The sequence below is a fragment of the Papaver somniferum genome, unplaced genomic scaffold (assembly GCF_003573695.1).
Source record: "Papaver somniferum cultivar HN1 unplaced genomic scaffold, ASM357369v1 unplaced-scaffold_128, whole genome shotgun sequence".
NCBI classification, from domain to species: Eukaryota; Viridiplantae; Streptophyta; class Magnoliopsida; order Ranunculales; family Papaveraceae; genus Papaver; species Papaver somniferum.
The window spans coordinates 10,668,416-10,679,785 of NW_020621936.1; the positions used below are offsets into that span (position 1 = coordinate 10,668,416).

General features: G+C 35.5%; 2 protein-coding genes across 2 annotated transcripts; both read left to right on the forward strand.

Annotated features, from left to right (window-relative positions):
• The first annotated feature begins 4,567 nt into the window (after positions 1-4,567).
• Positions 4,568-6,014, forward strand: LOC113331791 (60S ribosomal protein L23A-like). Its single transcript, XM_026578432.1, has 3 exons — positions 4,568-4,629; positions 4,820-4,994; positions 5,701-6,014. The coding sequence occupies exons 2-3, from the start codon at positions 4,952-4,954 to the stop codon at positions 6,012-6,014; spliced, it is 357 nt and encodes a 118-aa protein (XP_026434217.1). The 5' UTR covers positions 4,568-4,629; positions 4,820-4,951.
• A 2,012-nt stretch (positions 6,015-8,026) lies between these two features.
• LOC113332003 (tRNA (carboxymethyluridine(34)-5-O)-methyltransferase-like) lies at positions 8,027-10,554 on the forward strand. The gene is made up of 3 exons (XM_026578656.1): positions 8,027-8,163; positions 8,767-9,842; positions 10,263-10,554. The coding sequence occupies exons 2-3, from the start codon at positions 8,872-8,874 to the stop codon at positions 10,345-10,347; spliced, it is 1,056 nt and encodes a 351-aa protein (XP_026434441.1). The 5' UTR covers positions 8,027-8,163; positions 8,767-8,871; the 3' UTR covers positions 10,348-10,554.
• The last annotated feature ends 816 nt before the right edge of the window (positions 10,555-11,370 follow it).

Consider the following 11,370-nt stretch of genomic DNA (forward strand, 5'->3'; position numbering starts at 1 on the left):
CCAAGCCCAATTCATCTTGTAATCCCACTACTTGGTTCAGCTCTTGCAAGCGGCTTCCCAGAGGTGCGCAAGCGGATTGCACATCCGTTTTACGCGATATTTCCTTTACGAACTTCACTGCCTTCTAGTGCGAGCTTTGTTTCTCTCGTCCGTCGTCACTGGCCACCATTTCTCCGCTCTTTTGGCTTCTTTATTCATCCAAGCTTTATTTAGTACCTAAAAAAATGAAATTAATTAGTAAAAGTATTTATTCTTGAAAACAATGAAAACACAAAATTTGGGATAATATATGAATTTAAAGCGCAAAAGATGAATTAATTTCCAATAAAAAGATGTAAAAATATGCAATATTTAGCACTCATCAGGAGCTGCTAGACTCACCGATTGATCTCCCGAGTAATATCCCGATAGGGGAACCAAAGTAATCTGGCCTTTCCTCTCAATATTTAGATGGGTAAAGGTAAAAGTGGGACCCTTTTCATGTATCTTGCGGTATTCTGTGCAGGAGAAGCTGTCGGTAAGTTTATTATTTTCCGCAAGTTTTTATGGTTGAAAGCAGTACACTAGGTATCTTTTTTCTAGGGCTGAACATGGTGTCGGTTAACCGTTGGAAACCGACCGAACCAGACCAATAAACAAGAAACCGAACCAAACCATTTAGATTTGGATTGGTTTGGTAAAAAATGTTGAAAACCGACATTACTGGTTTGGTTTTGGTTTGACCTGAAAACCGAACCAAAAACCATTGGGGAACCGATTAATTTTTAAACTTAATTTCTACCGTCGATTTAAAAGTATTAGATTCTACCCATTAATTTAGAGGATAAATAGAAACCCTAAATCTAATATTTCATTATGATACGCTCCCTCTTTCTCTTTCTCCTTCTCTCAGCCGCCTCCCTTCTCCACCCCCAACTACAGCTGCTGCTACTCGACTTTTTTCTTCCCGTCTTCCTTCTTTTTTATTTGTCAATATCTAAATTAAGATATATTATATATCTTCATTTGATCTCTAGAATTAGAGTAAGCTTTAACTATTCTTGATTTTTTTTTGTCTGTATATTTGTGTAAACCAATACTATCGGCAACTACGATTTTTTTATCTGTAAATTTGTGTATTTTTTTTTGGTTTGACATAATTATTGGTTAACCAAAAACCACTGGGACAAACCGAAACCAACTGGAACCATTTGGAAACCGAACCAATGGTTAATGGATTGGTTTGGTTTTAGATTTTTAGAAACCAATAATATTGGTTTCGGTTTTGGTTTGGCTAGAAACCGAACCAAAACCGACCATGAACAACCCTACTTTTTTCCCTTCCCCTTTGTCTTGATTAACATCTATTTCAGTTACTTGCGAATTATCCGTATCCAAAATTTACTTTCCAACCAGATAAAGGTTAGTCGGACCGAGAAGAATTACCTCGATTAGGCTTGCCAAAGAAATGCACTTTCCTTAATTCTTGAGTTATTACCGGGAAATTAGTGGCGAGAGTCATGACCCTTAAATTTTGGTGTTTTCCTGCTTAACTGTATATATTTTGGTCTGATGCCTTTAGAGTTTTCTTAGTTAGGATGGAATGAATTTGAGTGACCAGACATTTGTTTGCACAATTGTTGTTTGTGTTTAGATGAATGTTTTAATGACAGCAGTCAATTGAGATTATTCATTCAATTGTCCATGAAAGCTTAGACATTAATCATGTCCGAGTGTATACATGTTTATACAAGCATTCATGGCCGTTAATCTTTTGTGTAAATTAGTAGATAGACCAAATGTTCGTGTACAATTGTCAACCTTATAAGGTTTCAGCTAAAAATTCCACGATGATTTGTTTCATTCATTTTCCTTTCATTCTGAAAAGTAAATTTCTGTGGTTATTTAAATGTTTATCGATTTTGTCTTTGTGTTCATTAGCAGATACTAGAGGGGCTTCTTAAATTGCCGAAAAATAGAGAATGTACTGACTACAAAAGCAAGTAAGTTCACAACCTACTTTATTTCTATCTTGATACTATTGATGAACATGGTCGTACTTTTCAAAAATTTCTAGAATCGTCATTTTGAGTGTGAGTTGCAGATAATGAGTGAGAGAGAATGTTGACATGTTAGTCATGCTTTGCTTGCTTGCAGATGCTCATGAAAGAACACCGCACATATAAGAACTTTAGATTTTTTTAATGATCATCAGGTACCTGGATTTAGTAAGCACTGTCAAACCATTTCTGGCTGTGATGCATGTACATTTTCACTGATCAAAATGTGCTTAGGCTTGAACCGTTCTATATATCTTTAGTTAAGTAAAGTGTATTACTGAATATTTGGGAATGGTTAAAAATCTATTGAGCTCTTGGTGAAGAGAAGAAAAGAGTGAAGAGAGCAAAAAGAGTATGAGATATATGATATACTACCTAATTTCATAAGTATGTAATGTTTGTCTGCAAATTTTAGGGATATGGGTGCACATTTATATTCTTATGTTTCAAGGCTATAATTCTTGCACCATATTTTCTTATTACAACAGTGGTTAGCCAGTTGGTTATACCAAAAAAAAAATACGAGTTTTGATAAATTGCACCAGGAAACTGAAATTGCCTCATGATACTAAATTAGTTTTTTTTTATCACAGGGTTCTCATAGTCTTTGTGTAATGTATGTAACTCCACGCACCATCATTCGCCGTCTTAGCTCAATTGGCAGAGCGCGTGGCATTCTGCCCCGAGGATGTGGGTTCGATTCCCATAAATAGAAACAAACATGAAAGACTAATCAATTATCACCAAAACCAATTTTAGGATTACAATGAATTCTTTTCGTGTTAAATTTTATTATTTTTTGTTTTGGAATTTATTAATCGACTATTTTTAATTAATATTATCATTTTTAGTATTTTACAACCTATTTTATCTTTTTCAGTTTCATGCTTCAAATTTCGGATCCCAAAAATTCACTAGCACCAATATATACCTTTAATTAAAATTATCATTTTTGGTATTTCACCATCTATGCTATCAGGAATAATAGTTAGATAATTTAGTGTTTTGTGTGGGCATAGAGGCGAAGCCGAGAAGCACCAAATCAAAAATGCATCGGGACGGGATGAGGCGAAGCCGCACGATACCTAATAAAAAATGCATCGGGGCGGGGAGAGTCGGAGCCGAGCCACGCTAAATAAAATCCTAAGTGAAGGGCCGAGGCGAAACTGAGCCATACCAAATCAAAAATGTATCGCGACCCCCGTGATACCAAAACAAAAATGCAAGACAGAGCCGGCGAAGTCGAGCCACACCAAATCAAAATTCCTAAGCGACGGAGCGAGAAGAAGCCGAGCCACACCAAATCATAACTCATCGGGACGGGGCGAGGCGGAGCCGAGCCACACCAAATAAAAAATCCATCGCCACAGGGCGAGACGAAGGCGCACGACATCAAATCAAAAATACATCGGGATGGGGCGAGACAGAGCCCGAACCACACCGAATAAAAAATCCAAAGGAATGCGGCCAGCCAAAACCGAACCATACCAAATCAAAAATACACGACGGGGCGACATGAAATCACATCGCACCAAATCATAAATATGATTAAAAGAAAAAGATCTAGGTATATTATCAAATTTACAAACTGTAGATATGAAAAAGATCTAGTTATAGTTATATTATCAAATCATAATTTCGTTGTGGGTATTCCGTAACCCGGGTTTCCATTTAAAGATCCATACCGTTATTATTTTGTGAAAAATACTAGAACCCCCAACTATATGGGTTCAAACATATAGAAGCCCCACTAAATGGATCATCCACTGTCAACTACATACTTTAAGAAAATGATATTACTAGGCCCAAAAAATCAAATTTTCTTCAGATCTGACCCATAATTAATTATTACGAATTTTAATAATACCAAGGCTACCCTTTAATATTTATACAAGAGGAATAACATAAGATACTTTCATTTTCTATTTCATTTTCTTTCTCCGTCTAAAACCAGAGTTGCTCTCATAGATTCATTTTCTAGGGTTTTATCTATTCGGTTGTACAAGATCTAATCTTCTGATTTGATTTCACATCAACAATTTGCAAGCAAATCGATCTGTGATTTAGAAAGAATCAATTATGTATAGAGATTTTTGTTCTACTCTATCTTCTGCTAAAAGAATTTAGTGGTTTTCGATCTATGTCATCTATGGATGCCGATGTACGACGAAGAGGAAAAAATGACATCAATCTCTACTTCTGTATCTGTATCTACTGATGATGTTTGTAGATCATCATTTGTTTGTGAATAAGTCGAAATCGAGATGCAGAGACAATGGAATTCGTCATCAACTATTAGATCTGAAGATTCAACAACAAAAAGTGAGAAAGATAAGTTTCTCCCTTCTAATCCTGTTTAATTCAATTAAAATTCCTAGTTATGTGATCCGAAAATAAAATTGACTCTAATTTGTTGTTTCGAAGCTACTTCAGGTAAGGTTTTCTATTTAATTCAATAGGTTTTCCTGATTTAGTAGTTCTACTTTCTTAGTTTGATAAGGTTCTGATTTTTGTTTCGTTGACTTTATTCAGATCGGAGAAGAACATTATTTTTATTGAATCAACAGGTTTTGAATCTAGGTATGTTTAGGTTTGTTGTTTGTTTCTGCCGATTTGTTGATAATACTAGTTAAATTCTCCATTTAATAAAAACGCTGATCTCTCATAATTCTAATGGAGCTAGTTGTGGACTCTTGTTGGTGTTTTTATGTTGCTTATCTTGACTATATATGTTGAGTTTGGTTAACGAATCTATGGTGGTGTTGATGGTGGAGATGCAGAATCTGGAGGAGTATGAGGAGGATGTGGTGGTAGAGGTGGTGGTATTGGAGCAGGTTTGAAGGAGGATTTTGAAGTCAGTGGTGGTGTTTTTCAGAATTGATGAATTGAAGGAGATGATGAGAAGATAAAGGATGAACTATTTTAAGTTTCTACTACTGGTGCTAGTGGTGACAGGTAATTAGCTGATTTCACAAGGTTCTCTTCTTTTTTAAATGTTTATGTTTTTTTTTGATCAAGGTTAACTTGTTCTGATAAATTTACTACGGTAGCATCCCTGTCAATGATTGGTTTTTACTGTTGACTTATGCATCCTTGTAAAGGTAGTATATGGATTTTGTAATGTATATCAAAGGGGTCAATGCTTTCCGTTGAATGAATGTATATCAAAAGGTAGTATATGGATATAGGTCTGCACATTACATCTGTTTAACTGCACATTAGACAAGCCATATGCATGACAGTTTGCACATTTAACTAGCATTGGCAGACTATATATGTGTAACTAGTAGTTACACATCTAATCAAATGTGTAACTTCTAGGTACACAAGCTAAATGAATGTGTATCTACTAGTTACACATGCAAATTAGATGTGTGACTTATAGTTACACATGTTAATTTGATGGTATATGCATATGTAACCTAATATGAAACTTCTATCTAACTGTAACATTTTTAATTTTACCTTCTTTTTGTAGAGTCTGTAACTCTGTAAGGGTGAACTATTAAGTTTTGTATACTTGCTCTAGTTTATTCAGTTATGAGATAGATTTGACTATTCTGTGTCCATTGGTTTTTGATTTTTGGATGTCCTGTTTTGTTCATTTGTATGAGAAGTGTTCTAGCTGCTATGGTACTGATATCATTTGCTTGTCATGTAGTTACTAAGAAGGCTGACCCCAAGGTGCTGGCTAACAAAGCTTCCAAGGCTGTCAAAGCTGGAGCATCAACCATTAAGAAGAAGGCTAAGAATATCTGCACATCAGTCATATTTCACAGGCCAAAGACATTGCAGAAGGCAAGGAATCCCAAGTACCAATATATTAGTGCACTACCAAGGAACAAGCTGGACCATTACCAGATCCTGAAATACCCACTCACCACCGAGTCCGCAATGAAGAAGATTGAAGACAACAAGAAGAAGAAAACAAGGATGCTTTCAAGAAGATGTACAACATCCAGACAGATAAAGTGAACACCGTTATCAAGTAAGCCTTCTTGATTACTTACGACTAGCTACTTCTTTTTCTTGAAAGGTAGTATATGGATATAGGTCTGGAATGGTTTCACTTAACTCATACATCTGTTTAACTGCACATCACACAAGCCATATGCATGACAATTTGCACGTTTAACTAGCATTGGCAGACTATGGATGTGTAACTAGTAGTTACACATGCTAATTAAATATGTAACTTCTAGGTACACAAGCCAAATAAATGTGTATCTACTAGTTACACATGCAAATTAGATGTGTAACTTATAGTTACACATGCTAATTTGATGGGATATGCATATGTAACTTATAGTTACACATGCTAATTTGATGGGATATGTTATAGTGGTTATATTTATGAAATTGAGAAAAGAACATCAAGTCCTAGTAGTAGGGAGTAGTAGTGGATGCAGATTAGACTAATTAGATGCAGGTTATACTTATAGTTACACATAATAATTAGATGTGTAATTTCTAGTTACACATGATGATTGTATGTGTAACTTATGCTAATATGCATGTGTAACTATTGTTTACATGTGTAACTACTGATTACACATGCATTTTGTTTTCCTGGGTTCATATCTATACCCTGCTGAATCAGTTGTGTGATCATTTTTTGCGATATTAATGTGCTAGCACAAGGTTCCCAGGTGTTTGTATTATTCTGCCAGTATAATTACTGTCTGAAGCTTTACTTTCTGTTGCTTAAAATGTCCTTCGTCATCGATAATATGAAAATGGCTTAGGTACATCTAGACTAGCGCTGTAAAACGTCTGTTTAATACAGTGCTAACAACGTCTTTCTGCTGAAGCAGTGATATCTTAATTAAGAGCTTCTCATTCACTTGCAAGGTTAACTGTATTATTTTATGACTGGTAATTGCTTGATAGTCACCTCTCGTTTTTGCTAGTGTTATTCATTTAGAGATGGATTTGCTGATTTTATGTTGACATATCTAAGTCAGATGCATGTGTAACTCCTAGTTACATAATTCAGATGCATGTGTATCTGCAAGTTACACATGTTAATTAGATGTGTAACTTTTACTTACACATACTGATTTTGGGTACACATATCAATATGTATGTGTAACTCCTAGTTACACTAGTCATATGCATGTGTAACTGCTAGCTACACTAGCCAGATGAATGTGTATCTCCTAGTTACACATGTTATATGCATGTGTAACTCTCAGTTACACAATTCAGATGCATGTGTAACCGCTAGCTACACTAGTCAGATGCTTGTGAAACTGAAATATACATTGTTTTATGTACTGTTCATTTTAATCGTATAAATACTGATTGCTTGTTGTTATATTTCAGGTTTTAGATAACTTCATAAAAGCTAATTGCTTAAACGTGGTAATGGTCTCGCTGGAACTGGAGTTGACGCTGAATACACAAGTCAGATGCATGTGTAACTCTCAGTTACACTAGATAGACACATATGTAACTCTCAATTACACTAAACAGATGCGTGTGTAACTTCTAGTTACACGTGCTAAGAAATTATTGTAAATGAATATTAAAGTAATAACTTTTTTTTTTGTGTGTTTTTTTTGATGTCTATTTATTTGCATATATATACAAGTGTAACTTTGCATTGCACATATCATAAGGATGTGTAACTTCTGGTTACACATGCCATATGCATGTGTAACTTCTGTTTACACCTTCGCACTGTATTTTAATAATTTCGGGCCTAGATTTAATAATTTTGGGCCTAGATTTAAATTTTATTTAATTATGGGCTTGACAATATACATAAGGGTATCAAGGTCTTTTAAAAACTCGGGGCCTAGATTCAAAATTTTTTTAATTAAGGGCCTCATATTATGGGTTATCCATGGGTTAGGCCTGAGCCTAATTTCCCCTTTTATTTTTCCATCCAACGTTAGACACCAGCCCGTCAAATCTTGTGAATCTTTATTCCAAATATAAGGGCGTAATACAGAGGGTATTTTGGTATTAATATCAGAAGACAATTGCCAAACCCTGTTCTATTCATTCATTCATTCTCCTCGTCTTGGTTAAAAACTAGCCGCTCTCAGTTGTTATCTGAACTTCTCAGTCTTCTGATTTGCTCGAAGAGGTGAAGGTTTGGGCAGAATTTTCACATCTGGTAAAGTTTCATAATTTTTGTTTTTCATGTTACTAATTGGATAAATTTTGACGATTTTCGGTCTAACAAGTTTGGGTGGGGTTGTGAAAGAAGAATTTATTGGGTGAATCGGTTACTGAGTCAGACCCAGTCAGTTTGTCACAAATCTATTTGATATTTCTATCCGTGATACTCTAATTGATTGAATTAAATCAATCGATGTCAGACATTTTTTTCTTTCTGTTCTGTGAAAAGGATACTGAAATTGAATGATTCCGATCAATCTAATGTCTTTTTTGAAAAACTTCCAACAGTGAATTTGTTTGTTTAATTGTGTTTAATCAATTTGATTGATTACCTCAAATTTAATCTTAATTTTGTGAAATTGGTAAATTATACATTTCAATTTTAATTTTTCTGCCACTGGGTTTTTTTTCATCACTTAGGGACTCCCTTTGGTCGTAAGAAACCCCCCCTCTGAAATTGAACTTATATCACTAAGGACAGTTTAACTTCGCTTTGTTTGTGTAAAGTGTTTCATGTAGATTTAATAGTGAAACTCTTAGTGATTGAATCAGTTCTTCTTTCAAAGGTTGAGCTTTTTTCTTGTTTTTTGTGTTGTAGCCTTGAGTATTGCACAAGTGGGATTTTTAAGTTTTGGGAGAAAAGGGCAATGCTTGGGGAGATTATAGGGAGCTTTTGTACTTGGTGTGAGAGTGTCGAAGACAAATGACTGGTTTATGTGTAACTGATTCTTTGAGCTCTTGGTCTCCTCCTGTATCTGATGGAGAATTAAATCTTCAGTCATTATCATTAGGTAATGGAGATCTGAAAAAATCTTCATCCACAAGTGTTCAGTGTACACCTGACATTGAAAAGAAGTATGTTCATCGTGTTTATGAAGCGATTGCTCCACATTTCAGCTCCACTAGGTTTGCCAAGTGGCCGAAAGTGTCAACGTTTTTGAATGCATTGCCACGTGGTTCTCTTGTTTTGGATGCGGGATGTGGTAATGGGAAGTACTTAGGATTGAATCCGGAGTGCTTTTACATTGGTTGCGACATTAGTCCTCCTTTGATCAACATATGTTTGAATAGGGGAAATGAAGTATTGGTTGCAGATGCTGTAAATATGCCGTATAGGACTGATTTCGGTGATGCAGCGATTTCTATTGCGGTACTACATCACCTAAGCACTGAAAGTAGAAGGATAAAAGCTATTGAAGAATTACTCCGAGTTGTCAGGAAAGGTGGGTTGGCCCTTATAACAGTTTGGGCAGTAGAGCAAGAAGATAGGACTTTGCTTACCAAATGGACTCCTCTTGCTGAGAAGTACTCTAGTGAGTGGGTGGGACCAGGTAGCCCTCGTGTACGTAATAGTCCTTCACCTTTTGTACTTGGAAGAATTCCAGAAACCGATGAGAATGGTGGAAATAGGATAAAATATGATTCAGAGGAGAAGAGAGAACATGAACATGTAGCTATAGATGAGGAAGGAAGTTCCTTAACATCTGGAAATGAAAACGACATTGACAGCCAACAGGAGTATTTTGTTCCATGGCATTTGCCATATCACCGGGCTGAAATCAGCGGTGCATCTGTTGGCGCTCTTGCAAGTGGACTAGCGAAAAGAGATGAGAAGAAGGGCACTGTGGTGTACAACCGATACTACCATGTCTTTAAAGAAGGAGAGCTTGAAAGGTAAGGACACCATCTAAATTTCTAGTTTCAGTTTCCCTCTCTATCTGATATCTACTATTACTATGCTTTTGCCTTCTACTTCTACTTTTTTTTCTTTTTCTGTAATGATGTTTACTATACATTTTAGGGATGTTCCCTTATTTTGCCCATCTCTGTAGTTCACTGTGTCACAACAGATTTAGAATTTTGTCTGCTATAGTTAAGGCACATATGTGAATCACCCATAAATTGATATTGAGGCACCTGATTCTGATCCATGGTATTATAGCTTATTCACCACATCTAGAACATTCTTTTTTTGGATAATGGCAACCATTCTGTTCCTAATCACCCTTACTTCCTACCTTTTTCTCGTTGTACTTGGAAATTGGATGCGTGGTACATGTGCTTATTTATCAATGTTTCCTCGTCGTCTTGCAGGATAACTTGTGGTATAAAGAATGCAGTCATACGTGATCGTTTTTATGACAAATCTAATTGGTGTATTATTCTCGAGAAGACATGATTATCGAACGCATGTTTTATTTTTGTGATACAATTATGATATTCTCCACCAACTTCAGCTTGTATTGCACAATTTGTTCTTTATCAATGATAGAAAAAGGTGTGTTATGTCAACCTTACAGACCTATCAGGGAAAACTGGTGTATACTTTGAGCTTTATTTTATTTTTCAAAGATTTGCTCATCATACTTTGAACTTTATTTTATTTTTCTACTGCAAGAAAATTCGCCAATTCTTTTAACTAACAAGCCTTATTTGCAAAATCACTTTTAACTATGAAGCCAACTAACCCATAGTTCTAGACTCCCATGCTGCTGCACGTTATGACATATACAACGGTTAGTGAGTTTTGTTTTATTAGGCTGCAACGAGAAAAATTTGTGCATGATTTTCTAGCATCTGAAAAAGGAAAAGTATGATGTCCTATCCCCTTTTTCTTTTTAGTTCTTTAGAAACTGAGAATCCAGAATTGAAATCCTACGCAGCTCTAAGTTACTTACTTGTATTGAAATATGATCAATTAGGATCAGTGTTTTATCATACACTTATCCATTCGGGGACCAACGAGACTACGATACTAGTCTTACTGAACTGAATTAACAACGTTGATGACCATTAGCTGTACAGCATATGCCCAGAATGAGTAGGGAATTGACTTTTTGCAGAGCGTTTTTTTTATAGAAGGATGACAAAGTCATAACTACTATAATTAAACATAAATCTTTGGTCTTGTTTCCATCCTTTCTTCGATTTGGTTTAGACTTGGAAATTTTCTAACATCACGTATGCATGCATATAGGATAGAACGATTGAAGTGATTTTTCAACAGTGAGAATGATTAGAAGGAACCAATGAATAAAAATGAAGTAGATACGTATTACTACTCTAGTAGAAGATACTTTCCCTACTAAAAAATTTAGTCGTTTGTGATTTGTGTTGAGTTAAGACTCACTTGCACCACAATTTACCAAAAGTAGCTTTGATTTGTTAGCTTGTGCTTTTACACCTCTAGAAGACATCAGTA